The sequence below is a fragment of the Anopheles coustani genome, unplaced genomic scaffold (genome assembly GCF_943734705.1).
Source record: "Anopheles coustani unplaced genomic scaffold, idAnoCousDA_361_x.2 U_4, whole genome shotgun sequence".
Classification (NCBI taxonomy): Eukaryota; Metazoa; Arthropoda; class Insecta; order Diptera; family Culicidae; genus Anopheles; species Anopheles coustani.
The window spans coordinates 122,060-140,219 of record NW_026525217.1 but is presented as its reverse complement, the minus strand read 5'-3'; the positions used below and the strand labels follow the sequence as shown (position 1 = coordinate 140,219).

At 44.2% G+C, this 18,160-nt stretch overlaps 1 protein-coding gene across 1 annotated transcript; it reads left to right on the top strand.

Annotated features, from left to right (window-relative positions):
• The first annotated feature begins 3,176 nt into the window (after positions 1–3,176).
• Positions 3,177–17,546, top strand: LOC131271124 (uncharacterized). The gene is made up of 2 exons (XM_058272509.1): positions 3,177–8,400; positions 17,518–17,546. Exons 1-2 carry the CDS (start codon positions 3,177–3,179, stop codon positions 17,544–17,546), a joined length of 5,253 nt encoding a protein of 1,750 aa, XP_058128492.1.
• Positions 17,547–18,160: the final 614 nt, after the last annotated feature.

The following is an 18,160-nucleotide window of genomic DNA, read 5'->3' as shown; positions in this document are numbered from 1 at the left end:
AGGTTTAGAAGGTGCTTAAAGTGACTTTAAAGAGAATGAGACGATGCAAAATGAGGTTTAGAAGGTGGTTAAAGTCACTTTAAAGAGAATGAGACGATGCAAAATGAGGTTTAGAAGCTGCTTAAAGTGACTTTAAAGAGAATGAGACGATGCAAAATGGTGTTTAGAAGGTGCTTAAAGTGACTTTAAAGAGAATGAGACGATGCAAAATGAGGTTTAGAAGGTGCTTAAAGTGACTTTAAAGAGAATGAGACGATGCAAAATGAGGTTTAGAAGGTGCTTAAAGTTACTTGAAAGAGAATGAGACGATGCAAAATGAGGTTTAGAAGGTGCTTAAAGTGACTTTAAAGAGAATGAGACGATGCAAAATGAGGTTAAGAAGCTGCTTAAAGTGACTTTTAAGAGAATGAGACGATGCAAAATGGTGTTAAACAGGTGCTTAAAGTAACTTTAAAGAGAATGAGACGATGCAAAATGGTGTTAAGAAGGTGCTTAAAGTGACTTTAGAGAGAATGAGACGATGCAAAATGGTGTTTAGAAGGTGCTTAAAGTGACTTTAAAGAGATTGAGACGATGCAAAATGAGGTTTAGAAGGTGCTTAAAGTGACTTTAAAGAGAATGAGACGATGCAAAATGAGGTTTAGAAGGTGCTTAAAGTGACTTTAAAGAGAATGAGACGATGCAAAATGAGGTTAAGAAGCTGCTTAAAGTGACTTTAAAGAGAATGAGACGATGCAAAATGGTGTTTAGAAGGTGCTTAAAGTGACTTTAAAGAGAATGAGACGATGCAAAATGGTGTTTAGAAGTTGCTTAAAGTGCTTTTAAAGAGAATGAGACGATGCAAAATGGTGTCTAGAAGGTGCTTAAAGAGACTTAAAAGAGAATGAGACGATGCAAAATGGTGTTTAGAAGGTGCTTAAAGTGACTTTAAAGAGAATGAGACGATGCAAAATGGTGTTTAGAAGGTGCTTGAAGTGACTTTAAAGAGAATGAGACGATGCAAAACGAGGTTTAGAAGGTGCTTAAAGTGACTTTAAAGAGAATGAGACGATGCAAAATGGTGTTTAGAAGGTGCTTAAAGTGACTTTAAAGAGAATGAGACGATGCAAAATGGTGTTTAGAAGGTGCTTAAAGTGACTTTAAAGAGAATAAGACGATGCAAAATGGTGTTAAGAAGGTGCTTAAAGTGACTTTAAAGAGAATGAGACGATGCAAAATGAGGTTTAGAAGGTGCTTAAAGTGACTTTAAAGAGAATGAGACGATGCAAAATGGTGTTTAGAAGGTGCTTAAAGTGACTTTAAAGAGAATGAGACGATGCAAAATGAGGTTTAGAAGGTGCTTAAAGTGACTTTAAAGAGAATGAGACGATGCAAAATGAGGTTAAGAAGCTGCTTAAAGTGACTTTAAAGAGAATGAGACGATGCAAAATGGTGTTTAGAAGGTGCTTAAAGTGACTTTAAAGAGAATGAGACGATGCAAAGTGAGGTTTAGAAGGTGCTTAAAGTGACTTTAAAGAGAATGAGACGATACAAAATGAGGTTTAGAAGGTGCTTAAAGTGACTTTAAAGAGAATGAGACGATGCAAAATGAGGTTAAGAAGCTGCTTAAAGTGACTTTAAAGAGAATGAGACGATGCAAAATGAGGTTGAGAAGCTGCTTAAAGTGACTTTAAAGAGAATGAGACGATGCAAAATGGTGTTTAGAAGGTGCTTAAAGTGACTTTAAAGAGAATGAGACGATGCAAAATGGTGTTTAGAAGGTGCTTAAAGTGCTTTTAAAGAGAATGAGACGATGCAAAATGGTGTTTAGAAGGTGCTTAAAGTGACTTTAAAGAGAATGAGACGATGCAAAATGAGGTTTAGAAGGTGCTTAAAGTGACTTTAAAGAGAATGAGACGATGCAAAATGAGGTTTAGAAGGTGCTTAAAGTGACTTTAAAGAGAATGAGACGATGCAAAATGAGGTTAAGAAGCTGCTTAAAGTGACTTTAAAGAGAATGAGACGATGCAAAATGAGGTTTAGAAGGTGCTTAAAGTGACTTTAAAGAGAATGAGACGATGCAAAATGAGGTTAAGAAGCTGCTTAAAGTGACTTTTAAGAGAATGAGACGATGCAAAATGGTGTTAAACAGGTGCTTAAAGTGACTTTAAAGAGAATGAGACGATGCAAAATGGTGTTAAGAAGGTGCTTAAAGTGACTTTAGAGAGAATGAGACGATGCAAAATGGTTGTACGATATTGCGACGCCTAAAGGTAGGCCACAGAACTCTACAAGGCTCTGAACAGTTAGGAATTTTGAATTTAACGAAACCCTACAAGTACCAGTTTATGATAACCTGCTGTTCAAAAATAACGGTTAATTGATAACAGTGTCACCGGGCTTAGACATCGCTAGCACAACATTTGTGACGTAAGTAAAGGCGTTCAGAAAATCAAATAAACCCAACTTGAGAAAAAACCACTGGTGTTTGTTAGGCTCTGTCCCCAACATACTTAGCATTATAATCCACAGAAAGTCCCTGGCGGGTAGCGATCTGTGGACACTATAGTGCGTTCTCTGGTACCGTTGGACAAACCCAGATTTTTGAAACCATCTTCTTCTTTCTCTATCCACCTGTTGAGTAACAAGTTCCGGAGTAGGCCGTACCCTACATTTTGGTCCTTCGAACCGGATAGGCGCAACGAACCTATCGTGCGCAGATTATTTCATACATTCGTCGTCGGAAGAGGAACTTTCGTCAACCGGACGGGTTGATTGAACATCGGTGGCAGACCACGGACACCACACGAGGCCGATCCAGTGCGCATCGGTGCCTCAAGGGAAGAGTACCCAATTCGGGAGTTCTCTTCAGTGGATCAGTCCAGCGCTTCGTGCCCAGCGTTTGTTCAACCCAGTGTCTACAGGAAACGTGTATCAACCGGACGGGTTGATTTTCCATCGGTGGCAGACCACGGACACCACACGAGGCCGATCCAGTGCGCATCGGGGCCTCACGGGAAGATAATTCAAGGTGTGAGTTACCTTCGGTGGCACCGTCCAGCGTCTCATCGCCACGAGAAGTTTACTCAGCGTGATTGTGAGTGCCAGTCCAAAGTTTCGTAGCAGTCGACGCTGACAAAACAGTGAAGTGAAAAAAGTGAAAAGTGAAAAGTGCAACAGACTAACTAATAGTCACAATGAACACACGCAGGAATAAAGTGATGCACTCCCCGCCACCAGAACATGAGGGGAGTGACAATTCAGACGAAGTGGCTACGGAAGCCACGGTGGACCAGCGCGCGAGTGACCACGTGACGGAAACAACCCCACAGCACGTGTCACCAAAACCATCGACGTCATCGCCAGGGGATCGCGAGTTGGCCGTGTTGCGGGCCAAAATGAAGCTGGCATATCGTCAACTTATGCAGCTTCAGCCGGACATCACCAACAACAAACTCCCTCCGGCCACTGCGCGGGTGCACTTACGCACATTACAGGAACTTCAAGGCACCCACGGCAGGATTATGCAGCACATCATAGATCTCCTGCCAGATGACCTCGAAGTCGACATGGACGCCGACGATGCCTTCCGGAAGATCCACACCACCTGCACAGCCATTCTGGAGGCACAGCTGGACGAAACACCAACAACGTCAGAAGCTCCGGTAACTTCGGCAGCGCATCACCTCAGTGTCCCGATGCCAACCTTTGACGGACGCTACGAAGAGTGGCCCAAATTCAAGGCCATGTTCCTCGACATCATGGGAAGGACACCTGTTTCGGATGCAGCAAAATTACACCACCTGAACAAGGCACTCACCGGAAAGGCAGCAGGAATCATCAATGCGGCAATGGTGAGCAGCAACAACTACAAGAGTGCCTGGGAGGTACTCGAAAGGCGGTTTGCGAACCCACGAGCAATCGTCGACAAACACATTGCTGGGTTGCTCCAACTAAAACCCGTGCAACGCGAATCAGCCAACGAACTTCGATCACTAGTAGAAACGTGTAAGGGTCACGTTGATGGGTTGCAGTTCTTAGAGAAGAACATTGATGAAACCAGCAACCTCATCATCACCCACATCCTCGCGTCGTGCATGGACCCTAGCACTCGTAAGGCATGGGAGCTCACATTGCAGCACGGCGAGTTTCCGGATTTGTTCCGGACGTTCGATTACATCACGCGGCAATGCGAAGTGTTGGAGAGCTGCGCAGCAGGCAATATGGACAAACCATCTCGTCCAAAGCCGGCTCCTACTAAAGCGTTCACGTCGACCGTTACGCCGTCACCGACCGCAACGTGTGTCATGTGCCAGGACAACCATATGCTCAGCAAGTGCGCGGATTTCATAGCACTATCGCTACCAGACAAACGGGACAAGCTCCGAAGTTGGAAACGTTGTTTCAACTGTTTCGGAGCTGGTCATCTCAACAAAAGGTGCCCCTCGAAGTGGACGTGTCGTCGGTGCCAGCAGAAACATCACACCTTGCTCCACGACGAAGGGACTAGTGCCGCCAGCGAGATCCGTCACGAACAGCCAACATCTGCAGCAGAACACCGTACAGCTACAATATCGCTTCACACGGCGATACCATCGACAGTGTTGCTGTCAACCGTCATGTTGTACATCACTGACAGCGCAGGGAAGAACCATGCTGCAAGGGCTCTCTTGGACAGTGGAGCACAGTCCAACTTCATTACGGGAAGGTTGGCGCAATTCTTAAACCTACCTCGGAAGTCGGTGAGCATTCCGCTGTCGGGGATTGGTGGCAGCCAAGCGACGAACGTAAAGTCATCAGTACGAGCCACCATCCAGTCACGCTGTTCATCATTTTCGACGTCGCTGGAGATGCTGGTACTGCCCAAGCTGTCAGCAGATGTGCCGGCCCATCGTATACACCACAGCCAGTGGACGATTCCAGCAACCTGCGTCTTGGCTGACCCAACATTCCACAAGCCTGGTGGAATCGATATCATCCTGGGTGCGGCGTGTTTCTACGAGCTTTTAAAAACCGGACGCATCTCACTTGGAGAAGGTATGCCGTCACTCCAAGAAACAGCATTTGGGTGGGTTGTAAGTGGCACAGCACAGATAGCAGAGCAGTCGCTGCCAGTGGTGTGTTCAGTCGCCATACACACCAACGAGCTGACTACGATGATGAGGAAATTCTTCGCAATAGAAGACGTAGGCAGTTTCCCTAGCTGGAGTATCGAGGAGAGAGCCTGTGAGGACCACTACGCGGCCACTACAAGCAGAGACCAAGCCGGCCGATATGTCGTCCGACTTCCGAGAAAGTCTGACATGATCGGGAAACTAGGTGACTCGCGGACAATCGCCCTCCATCGGTTTTTGGCTATCGAGAGACGTATGCAGCGAGAACCCGAAACAAAAAAGGCATACGTGGAGTTCATGGCCGAATACCTCCGCTTAGGCCACATGACAAAGGTGGCAGCAACAGTTGATAGTCGGGAAACATTCTACCTCCCACACCATCCTGTTTTTAAGGCCGACAGCACCACCACGAAGTGTCGGGTTGTGTTCGACGCATCCAGCAAGTCATCTACAGGAGTGTCGTTGAATGATACGCTGATGATCGGACCAACAATTCAACAAGATGCTACATCGATCCTGATGCGATTCAGAACTCATCAAATTGCACTGACAGGAGATGTGGCAAAAATGTACCGCCAAGTATGGGTACATCCCAGCGATCGCGCCCTACAGCGCATTCTGTGGCGAGCTTCACCCCATGATCCCATCGAAGAATATGAGCTGAATACTATAACTTATGGAACCGCATCTGCACCATTCCTTGCGGTGAGATCTCTGCAACAAACAGTATTGGATCATGGGAGTGAGTTTCCAATAGCAGCAGCTCGGTTCGCTGACTTTTACGTGGATGACTTTGTGTCTGGAGCTGATTCACCCGAGGCTGCTCAAACCTTGCAACAACAAACCGAACAACTGTTTGCCAAAGGTGGATTTGAGCTGCGGAAATGGGCATCAAACGAGGAAGCGGTGTTGCATCATGTGGACCAACAAAGCCGAGCATCCAGCCCATATCCCAACGACGATGACGACGGATCGTTGGCAACACTTGGAATCATATGGGATACGTCAGCGGACACTCTGCGCTTCAAAGTCCAAGCCCCTGATGTCAACAAAGATGCAACCAAACGCAAGGTATTGTCCACCATTGGGAAGATCTACGATCCGGTAGGGTTTGTTGACCCAGTGAAGGCGGTTGCCAAGCAACTTCTTCAACGTGTATGGACTCTGAAACACGTCAACCAACAACCCTGGGGATGGGATGCTGAACTTCCGCTGCAGCTACGAACGGAATGGCTCAACTTTCTTGAGCAAATGCATTACCTTCACAACATCAGCATTCCGCGAGTCGCCATTAGATCTTCAGTGACCACCATCCAATACCACGTCTTCTGCGATGCTTCGGAGAAAGGATATGGAGCATGCTGCTACATCCGTAGTGGCGATGCCCAGGGACATGGCACAATGGAGCTCTTCGCCTCAAAAACCAAGGTGACACCCCTCAATAGCAAGCACTCTATCGCTCGGCTTGAACTGTGCGCAGCTCAGTTGGCCAGCTTGCTATTCGACCGAGTAAGGACTGCGGTAAACCCAGGATCTCTGGCAGTCTTCTGGACAGACTCCATGACTGTGGTACATTGGCTGCGAGCATCACCAAACTCCTGGAAGCCATATGTTGCCAACCGGGTATCGCAGGTGCAACAACTAACGGAAGGTTGCACGTGGCGTCACATCGCAGGAGTCGACAACCCGGCTGACCTTGCTTCCAGAGGCTGTTTGGGCAAAGATCTCCTCTCCAGTACCCTATGGTGGCAGGGTCCTTCCTGGATGAGCCTGCCAGAAGATCAATGGCCTCCACCACTGCTTGCGACACCAGATCCTTCAGTGCAAGCAGAGCAGCGAGTAGCAGTTGTGGCATGCGCTGCCATTGAGCTGCCAGTTCATCGCATCTTTACGCTCTTCTCATCGTACTCGAAGCTGAGACGGATGACGGCGTACTGGGTTCAGTATTGGAACCGATGCACCAAACGCCGGTCGTACGAGAACCCTGGCCTGACGACGAAGGACTTGACGGATGCAGAAGAAGTGCTGTGCCGCTTGGCTCAACGAGACCACCTGCAGCAAGAAATCAAGGCCTTGCAGCAGAAGAAACCCGTTCCTGCGTCGTCCCCGCTTAGATGGTTGCATCCGCAACTGGGAGCTGACGGAATCATCCGAGTTGGAGGACGTTTGTCCAATTCACCGCTAGCGGAGGATGTTAAGCATCCACTAGTTGTTCCGGCCAGCCATCCATTCGCTCGTCTGCTGATGGAACATTTTCATAAACAGTTACTTCACGCGGGACCGACTCTGATGCTAAACACGTGCAGACAACGCTTCTGGATTACAAGTGGCCGAAATCTCGCCCGGAAGGTATTTCATCAGTGCCACACCTGCTTCCGCGCCCGACCATCGTCGTCAGCAACTATAATGGCTGACCTGCCGGCTGTCCGAGTAACACCGGCCCCTCCTTTTTCGATCACCGGTGTTGACTACTGTGGTCCAGTGTTCCTGAAAGGTGGCCACCGACGGGCGGCGCCCGTGAAGGCATACGTCGCCATATTTGTATGCTTCACCACCCGTGCCGTACACATCGAGCTGGTGTCAAACCTGACAACGGAAGCATTTATAGCAGCATTACGACGGTTTGTGTCTCGTCGTGGTTTGCCATTGGAGTTACACTCGGACAACGCGACGAACTTCAAGGGAGCAGCAAACAAGCTGAACGAGTTGTACAAGCTGTTGCGTACAACTGAACACCAGCAGAGCATTCAAGCTTGGACACTAGAACGCAAAATTTCATGGAAGTTCATCCCACCAAGAGCTCCTCACTTCGGTGGACTGTGGGAAGCCGCCGTCAAAACCATGAAGTACCACCTAGTGCGCGTTTTAGGAACGACATCACTTTCGTATGAGGACATGTCTACGCTGCTGGACGAGATAGAATGCTGTGTCAACTCCCGACCTATAACATCGATGTCAGATGACCCACACGATATGACAGCCCTCACTCCTGGACATTTCCTGGTTGGAACGAACCTACAGCTTGTTCCGGACCACTGCTTGCTGTACGAAGCCGAAAACCGGTTGAACCACTGGCGTCATGTTCAACAACTTCGCCAGCACTTTTGGAACCGTTGGCAGAAGGAGTATTTACAACAACTGCAGGCGCGTTCTAAATGGACAAAGGAAGGTACAACCACAGTAACGGCAGGAACGTTAGTTATAATTAAGGAAGATAATGTGCCTTCGGCGTGTTGGCCATTAGCACGCGTAACCGAGGAGCATCCTGGAAAGGATGGCAAAGCGCGTGTCTTTACATTGCGTACAAGTAAGGGAAGTACAGTGACTAGGCCATTGGTAAAGCTGTGTGTATTACCAAAAGCAAACAGTTAAAATTATTCAATTTTAAGGTGGCAGAATGTACGATATTGCGACGCCTAAAGGTAGGCCACAGAACTCTACAAGGCTCTGAACAGTTAGGAATTTTGAATTTAACGAAACCCTACAAGTACCAGTTTATGATAACCTGCTGTTCAAAAATAACGGTTAATTGATAACAGTGTCACCGGGCTTAGACATCGCTAGCACAACATTTGTGACGTAAGTAAAGGCGTTCAGAAAATCAAATAAACCCAACTTGAGAAAAAACCACTGGTGTTTGTTAGGCTCTGTCCCCAACATACTTAGCATTATAATCCACAGAAAGTCCCTGGCGGGTAGCGATCTGTGGACACTATAGTGCGTTCTCTGGTACCGTTGGACAAACCCAGATTTTTGAAACCATCTTCTTCTTTCTCTATCCACCTGTTGAGTAACAAGTTCCGGAGTAGGCCGTACCCTACAATGGTGTTTAGAAGGTGCTTAAAGTGACTTTAAAGAGAATGAGACGATGCAAAATGAGGTTTAGAAGGTGCTTAAAGTGACTTTAAAGAGAATGAGACGATGCAAAATGAGGTTTAGAAGGTGCTTAAAGTGACTTTAAAGAGAATGAGACGATGCAAAATGAGGTTGAGAAGCTGCTTAAAGTGACTTTAAAGAGAATGCAAAAGAGATGCAAAATGGTGTTTAGAAGGTGCTTAAAGTGACTTTAAAGAGAATGAGACGATGCAAAATGGTGTTTAGAAGGTGCTTAAAGTGCTTTTAAAGAGAATGAGACGATGCAAAATGGTGTCTAGAAGGTGCTTAAAGAGACTTAAAAGAGAATGAGACGATGCAAAATGGTGTCTAGAAGGTGCTTAAAGTGACTTTAAAGAGAATGAGACGATGCAAAATGGTGTTTAGAAGGTGCTTAAAGTGACTTTAAAGAGAATGAGACGATGCAAAATGGTGTTTAGAAGGTGCTTAAAGTGACTTTAAAGAGAATGAGACGATGCAAAATGGTGTTTAGAAGGTGCTTAAAGTGACTTTAAAGAGAATGAGACGATGCAAAATGAGGTTTAGAAGGTGCTTAAAGTGACTTTAAAGAGAATGAGACGATGCAAAATGGTGTTTAGAAGGTGCTTAAAGTGACTTTAAAGAGAATGAGACGATGCAAAATGAGGTTTAGAAGGTGCTTAAAGTGACTTTAAAGAGAATGAGACGATGCAAAATGGTGTTTAGAAGGTGCTTAAAGTGACTTTAAAGAGAATGAGACGATGCAAAATGGTGTTTAGAAGGTGCTTAAAGTGACTTTAAAGAGAGTGAGACGATGCAAAATGGTGTTTAGAAGGTGCTTAAAGTGACTTTAAAGAGAATGAGACGATGCAAAATGGAGTTAAGAAGGTGCTTGAAGTGACTTTAAAGAGAATGAGACGATGCAAAATGAGGTTTAGAAGGTGCTTAAAGTGACTTTAAAGAGAATGAGACGATGCAAAACGAGGTTTAGAAGGTGCTTAAAGTGACTTTAAAGAGAATGAGACGATGAAAAATGAGGTTTAGAAGGTGCTTAAAGTGACTTTAAAGAGAATGAGACGATGCAAAATGAGGTTTAGAAGGTGCTTAAAGTGACTTTAAAGAGAATGAGACGATTCAAAATGGTGTTAAGAAGGTGATTAAAGTGACTTTAAAGAGAATGAGACGATGCAAAATGGTGTTTAGAAGGTGCTTAAAGTGACTTTAAAGAGAAAGAGACGATGCCAAATGGTGTTTAGACGGTGCTTAAAGTGACTTTAAAGAGAGTGAGACGATGCAAAATGGTGTTTAGTAGGTGCTTAATGTGACTTTAAAGAGAATGAGACGATGCAAAATGGTGTTAAGAAGGTGCTTAAAGTGACTTTAAAGAGAATGAGACGATGCAAAATGAGGTTTAGAAGGTGCTTAAAGTGACTTTAAAGAGAATGAGACGATGCAAAATGGTGTTTAGAAGGTGCTTAAAGTGACTTTAAAGAGAATGAGACGATGCAAAATGAGGTTTAGAAGGTGCTTAAAGTGACTTTAAAGAGAATGAGACGATGCAAAATGGTGTTTAGAAGGTGCTTAAAGTGACTTTAAAGAGAATGAGACGATGCAAAATGGTGTTTAGAAGGTGCTTAAAGTGACTTTAAAGAGAGTGAGACGATGCAAAATGGTGTTTAGAAGGTGCTTAAAGTGACTTTAAAGAGAATGAGACGATGCAAAATGGAGTTAAGAAGGTGCTTGAAGTGACTTTAAAGAGAATGAGACGATGCAAAATGAGGTTTAGAAGGTGCTTAAAGTGACTTTAAAGAGAATGAGACGATGCAAAACGAGGTTTAGAAGGTGCTTAAAGTGACTTTAAAGAGAATGAGACGATGAAAAATGAGGTTTAGAAGGTGCTTAAAGTGACTTTAAAGAGAATGAGACGATGCAAAATGAGGTTTAGAAGGTGCTTAAAGTGACTTTAAAGAGAATGAGACGATTCAAAATGGTGTTAAGAAGGTGATTAAAGTGACTTTAAAGAGAATGAGACGATGCAAAATGGTGTTTAGAAGGTGCTTAAAGTGACTTTAAAGAGAAAGAGACGATGCCAAATGGTGTTTAGTAGGTGCTTAATGTGACTTTAAAGAGAATGAGACGATGCAAAATGGTGTTTAGTAGGTGCTTAATGTGACTTTAAAGAGAATGAGACGATGCAAAATGGTGTTAAGAAGGTGCTTAAAGTGACTTTAAAGAGAATGAGACGATGCAAAATGAGGTTTAGAAGGTGCTTAAAGTGACTTTAAAGAGAATGAGACGATGCAAAATGGTGTTAAGAAGGTGCTTAAAGTGACTTTAAAGAGAATGAGACGATGCAAAATGAGGTTTAGAAGGTGCTTAAAGTGACTTTAAAGAGAATGAGACGATGCAAAATGGTGTTTAGAAGGTGCTTAAAGTGACTTTAAAGAGAATGAGACGATGAAAAATGAGGTTTAGAAGGTGCTTAAAGTGACTTTAAAGAGAAAGAGACGATGCCAAATGGTGTTTAGACGGTGCTTAAAGTGACTTTAAAGAGAGTGAGACGATGCAAAATGGTGTTTAGAAGGTGCTTAAAGTGACGTTAGAGAGAATGAGACGAAGCAAAATGGTGTTTAGAAGGTGCTTAAAGTGACTTTAAAGAGAATGAGACGATGCAAAATGAGGTTTAGAAGGTGCGTAAAGTGACTTTAAAGAGAATGAGACGATGCAAAATGGTGTTTAGAAGGTGCTTAAAGTGACTTTAAAGAGAATGAGACGATGCAAAATGAGGTTTAGAAGGTGCTTAAAGTGACTTTAAAGAGAATGAGACGATGCAAAATGGTGTTTAGAAGGTGCTTAAAGTGACTTTAAAGAGAATGAGACGATGCAAAATGGTGTTTAGAAGGTGCTTAAAGTGACTTTAAAGAGAGTGAGACGATGCAAAATAGTGTTTAGAAGGTGCTTAAAGTGACTTTAAAGAGAATGAGACATTGCAAAATGGAGTTAAGAAGGTGCTTAAAGTGACTTTAAAAAGAATGAGACGATGAAAAATTAGGTTTAGAAGGTGCTTAAAGTGACTTTAAAGAGAATGAGACGATGAAAAATGAGGTTTAGAAGGTGCTTAAAGTGACTTTAAAGAGAGTGAGACGATGCAAAATGGTGTTTAGAAGGTGCTTAAAGTGACTTTAAAGAGAGTGAGACGATGCAAAATGGTGTTTAGAAGGTGCTTAAAGTGACTTTAAAGAGAATGAGACGATGCAAAATGAGGTTTAGAAGGTGCTTAAAGTGACTTTAAAGAGAATGAGACGATGCAAAATGGTGCTAAGAAGGTGCTTAAAGTGACTTTAAAGAGAATGAGACGATGCAAAATGGTGTTTAGAAGGTGCTTAAAGTGACTTTAAAGAGAATGAGACGATGCAAAATGGTGTTTAGAAGGTGCTTAAAGTGACTTTAAAGAGAATGAGACGATGCAAAATGGTGTTAAGAAGGTGATTAAAGTGACTTTAAAGAGAATGAGACGATGCAAAATGGTGTTTAGAAGGTGCTTAAAGTGACTTTAAAGAGAATGAGACGATGCAAAATGGTGTTTAGAAGGTGCTTAAAGTGACTTTAAAGAGAATGAGACGATGCAAAATGGTGTTTAGAAGGTGCTTAAAGTGACTTTAAAGAGAATGAGACGATGCAAAATGAGGTTTAGAAGGTGCTTAAAGTGACTTTAAAGAGAATGAGACGATGCAAAATGAGGTTTAGAAGGTGCTTAAAGTGACTTTAAAGAGAATGAGACGATGCAAAATGGTGCTAAGAAGGTGCTTAAAGTGACTTTAAAGAGAATGAGACGATGCAAAATGAGGTTTAGAAGGTGCTTAAAGTGACTTTAAAGAGAATGAGACGATGCAAAATGAGGTTTAGAAGGTGCTTAAAGTGACTTTAAAGAGAATAAGAGGATGAAAAATGAGGTTTAGAAGGTGCTTAAAGTGACTTTAAAGAGAATGAGACGATGCAAAATGAGGTTTAGAAGGTGCTTAAAGTGACTTTAAAGAGAATGAGACGATGAAAAATGAGGTTTAGAAGGTGCTTAAAGTGACTTTAAAGAGAATGAGACGATGCAAAATGGTGTTTAGAAGGTGCTTAAAGTGACTTTAAAGAGAGTGAGACGATGCAAAATGGTGTTTAGAAGGTGCTTAAAGTGACTTTAAAGAGAATGAGACGATGCAAAATGAGGTTTAGAAGGTGCTTAAAGTGACTTTAAAGAGAAAGAGACGATGCAAAATGAGGTTTAGAAGGTGCTTAAAGTGACTTTAAAGAGAATGAGACGATGCAAAATGGTGTTTAGAAGGTGCTTAAAGTGACTTTAAAGAGAATGAGACGATGCAAAATGGTGTTAAGAAGGTGATTAAAGTGACTTTAAAGAGAATGAGACGATGCAAAATGGTGTTTAGAAGGTGCTTAAAGTGACTTTAAAGAGAATGAGACGATGCAAAATGGTGTTTAGAAGGTGCTTAAAGTGACTTTAAAGAGAATGAGACGATGCAAAATGGTGTTTAGAAGGTGCTTAAAGTGACTTTAAAGAGAGTGAGACGATGCAAAATGGTGTTTAGAAGGTGCTTAAAGTGACTTTAAAGAGAATGAGACATTGCAAAATGGAGTTAAGAAGGTGCTTAAAGTGACTTTAAAGAGAATGAGACGATGAAAAATTAGGTTTAGAAGGTGCTTAAAGTGACTTTAAAGAGAATGAGACGATGAAAAATGAGGTTTAGAAGGTGCTTAAAGTGACTTTAAAGAGAGTGAGACGATGCAAAATGGTGTTTAGAAGGTGCTTAAAGTGACTTTAAAGAGAGTGAGACGATGCAAAATGGTGTTTAGAAGGTGCTTAAAGTGACTTTAAAGAGAATGAGACGATGCAAAATGAGGTTTAGAAGGTGCTTAAAGTGACTTTAAAGAGAATGAGACGATGCAAAATGGTGTTTAGAAGGTGCTTAAAGTGACTTTAGCGTGTTCTTTTCTCACAAATTAATCGAACCGTTCGCGACGAAGTGTGAGATTGGAAAGGATCGAATTTTATTCTTACTTTCTAAATTACGCTAAGCACACTACTACATGTTTAAAGTTAAAATTAAATATTTCAATTCGTTTGATGTAACGCACATTTTTATAAAACCTACAGTGCTGTGCGCAATTGTAAGGCTGCCACAATACTCCCCTCCTAGACTAGGATCCCTCTACTGGTATCTGGAAGGGATAATAACTCGTCTGCCAGAGCGAGTTACTCTAGTCGGTGGAATCTCGGCAGGAGTTGTGGCTGCTGGTTCTGTTGACGCTGGCTGTTCACTGCATACGTACGCGGGTTTCAAACGGTCGATCGAAATGTCGATGCTCAATTTGAAAAACTTTTCTGTTCGATTAAGAATCTCGAATGGTCCTTCATACGGAGACGATAACGATGGTCTTATTGAATCGTTGCGAACGAAGACGCTCTTACATGTTCGCAGGTCCTGGTGCATGAAAATGTTTCGCTTCCCGTGCCTGGCAGTCTCTTGGGGGCGAAGATCACGCATAGTCGATCGGAGTTTAGCGACGAATTCTGTTTCGTTAGGTCTCTGCAGGTTGTCAACAAAAAATTCAGACGGTATCTTGAGAGTCGTACCGTATACCATTTCAGCAGGCGAAGTTTTGATGTCCTCTTTGTAGGTTGTCCGTAATCCAAGTAAAATTATCGGTAGATGTTGACTCCAGTAGTTGGGATCGTGGCAAAGGATCGACGACTTAAGGGTCCTATGCCATCGTTCGATGATTCCATTAGACTGGGGGTGGTAGGCAGTCGTGCGCAGGTGTTTAGATCCGATCAAACGAGTCAATTCGGTGAAGAGCGATGATTCGAATTGTCGTCCTTGATCAGACGATATGTAGGCGGGAACACCGAATCGGGATATCCATCCGGAGACTAGAGCTTCGGCGATTGTAGACGCGGTCATGTCCGGCATGGGGAATGCTTCCGGCCACCGAGTAAACCTTTCGATGACTGTAAGACAGTAACGGTTTCCTTTACTCGGAGGGAAGGGTCCAACGATGTCGATATTTATGTGCGAAAATCGGCTGTCCGGTGCTGGGTACCGCGCTATTGGCGACTGCGTATGTCGGGTCACTTTCGAGCGTTGACATTGGATGCAGTTTCTGGCAAAGGCGATGCTGTCCTTTCGAATGCTCGGCCAAACAAATCTCTCAGTCATTAATTTGGCTGTTGCACGAGTGCCAGGGTGGGATAGATGATGCGTTGCCTGGAGTGCTGCGTTGCGAAACCGCTTTGTAATGAAAGGACGAATGCTGTCACTCGAACAATCACAAAGCAGTTGATGCTTTCCGCCTGGAACCGAAAAATATTTTAGAATCAATGAAGATTTAATTTTACCCTGCTGAATATCCTGTAGTTCGCCGTCGGTCTTTTGGTCCTCAGCTAGCGCGTCGAAATCAAGCACTGGTACAGTTTGGATGCTTTCGATGCGAGAGAGTAGGTCTGCTACGATGTTGTCCTTGCCCACTATGTGCCTGATGTCTGTCGTTAATTGCCCGATGAAGTCCAATTGGCGAACTTGTCTGTTGGATGCTTTATCAAGCTTCTGCTGGAAAGCGTAGATGATCGGTTTATGGTCTGTGTATATGTGGCAACTCCGTCCTTCTAACATAAACTTGAAGTGCCGCACTGCGAGGAATATCGCAGTGAGTTCACGATCGTATGTACTGTAGCGTAGTTGAGCGGGGTTAAACTTTTTCGAAAAAAATCCAAGCGGCTGAACCTTATCATCGACAATTTGGTGAAGGACCGCACCTGCGGCGATATCTGAAGCGTCAACCCAGAGGGACAATTCTCCTGTTTTAACGGGGTGAGCCAGTAGGGTTGCTTCGGCGAGTTGAGTTTTGCATTTCTCAAATGCAGCTTTTGTTTCGTCGGTCCACTTCAACGGCGTACGATCGTTTCGCTTATTGCCAGGTGTCATTGCTAATAACTGTATTTGCGTTTGGATTGCGTTCGGTATGAATCGTCGATAAAAGTTAATCAAGGCTAAGAATTTTTTTAGTTGCTTAACTGTAGACGGCAGCTTGAAGTTTTTAACGACCTCGACGCGATCCGAAAGTGGACGGATTCCTTCGGTGGAGACGGAATGTCCCAGAAAGTTTAGGTTTTCTCGTTCCAGTTCGCTTTTAGCAACGTTTATCGTTAAGTTATGCTGCTTGAGTCTCTCAAATAGCAAGCGCAAATGTTCTCTGTGCTCCTCTAGTGATGACGACGCGATGAACAGATCATCGATGTAGGGAAAGATGAAATCAAAACCGCGAACAACTTCGTGTATGAGGCGTTGAAAGGTTTGAGCTGCATTTCTTAGCCCAAAAGTCATAAAAGAGAATTCAAAGAGTCCAAAAGGTGTGGTGATGGCCGTTTTCGGGATGTCGTCAGGATGAATAGGAACTTGATGAAACGCCTTCTGCAAGTCAACTTTTGAAAAAATAGTTTTACCTTGCAAGTTCGACGTAAAATCCTGAAGGTACGGTAGGAGGTACCGATCCGGAATGGTCTGCGCGTTTAAGGCGCGGTAATCCCCGCATGGTCGCCAAGAACCATCTGCTTTCTTAACCATGTGGAGGGGGCTTGCCCAATTACTACTCGACGGTCTGCAAATCCCGAGCTTCATTAAGTTTTCAAACTCCGCACGAGCTGCTTCTAACTTGTCCGGTGACAAGCGTCGCGGTCGAGCATAAACAGGTTGGCCAGTAGTCTCGATGCGGTGGCAAGTCGACGATCCGTTGACTGCTCCCGGGGTAGCGGGACGGGTAATTGTCGGGAAATCGGCTAATAGATCTGCATACGGCGATACTTCACAAAACGTTTTTACGGAAAGCGTGCTGGTTTTGTCGAGTGATCCGCTTGACTCGAGATAGGTGGTGTTATCGATGAGACGATTGCGTTTTAAGTCGATTAATAGGTCGTAGTGACTTAAAAAATCTGCACCTATTATTCCTGATTGCACGTCCGCAATCATAAAGTTCTATAAGAACTCTCGACGAAGACCAAGATTTATTTTCAATAGTACTTCTCCGTAAACTTTTATGGGTGTCCCATTCGCGGCAAACAATTTTAAAGAAGAGGGCTTCACTTTCGCTGAATGTATTCCTCGCGGCACCACGGATACGTCTGCTCCCGTGTCGATCAGAAACTGTTTCCTGGTGGTCGAATCCGTTACCCGTAAGCGAAAGATTGTGGCAGTGGTGGATTGTTCGCCGATGTCCCCCACTGCTTCAGCTGAGCAACCTCATTCTTGGCTTGTTGGATCACGTGCATCGGCGGTGCATGGTTTTCGGCACCTTCGGGCGTCGTTCCCGAACTTTCTATGGTACCAACAAGGTCCGTTCGAAGGATCTCTTTCGTGACGACTTTTGTTCCATTCTCCGCTACGAGAATGTGAACGCGATCGCCCACGTGTATTTTTTCCGGTGTGCAATACTTTATCCAATCGCTTAGATAACGATGCGTTTTCACGAGTAAGCTCCGCAATTGGGTCAATGACCGCTTTTTCTCGAACAGGTGTCGTTGGTGTCGGCGTTTGCACGTGATCGATGGCGTCCACTCTACGAAGGCCCATTGAATCAACGATGGCATCGGCTATTGTTATCTTGTCCGACGCATCGCCTCGAGAAGCAATGACCGCTACCTGTGCATGCGGCGGCAGCCTAGCAGCCCACAAATCCAGCAATACCGTTTCGCCTAAAGCATTGCCTGCCACACGCTTCATCTCGTTGAACAATTGGCTGGGCTTTTGATCTCCTAACGGTAATTCTGATAGTACACGTTGGAGGCGGCGCTGTTGGCTATCGGCAAAATATTCGATCAATTTGCGTTTTATATACGAATATTTTTCACTTGCCGGTGTTCCGTCGATAATGGAGCGCAACTCGGTTAGCTTGTTGGGCGGCACTTGCGCCATTACGATATTGTACCGACGTGCGTCATGCATGGAACTAATGCCCGATGCTGCAAACCAAAATTCCAACGAGAGGAAATAAGTATCGATATTGGTATCCATCATGCTGGGCGGGTTTATTCTTGGCACTTTAACAGATTCGACGAACGGTTCCGCGTGCCCGCTGACACCTTCAGCGACAGGAGTTTTATTGTCTTCGGTTGCCATGTCACTTTTTGTAGATTTTTTATTCACAGGGTCATCGGG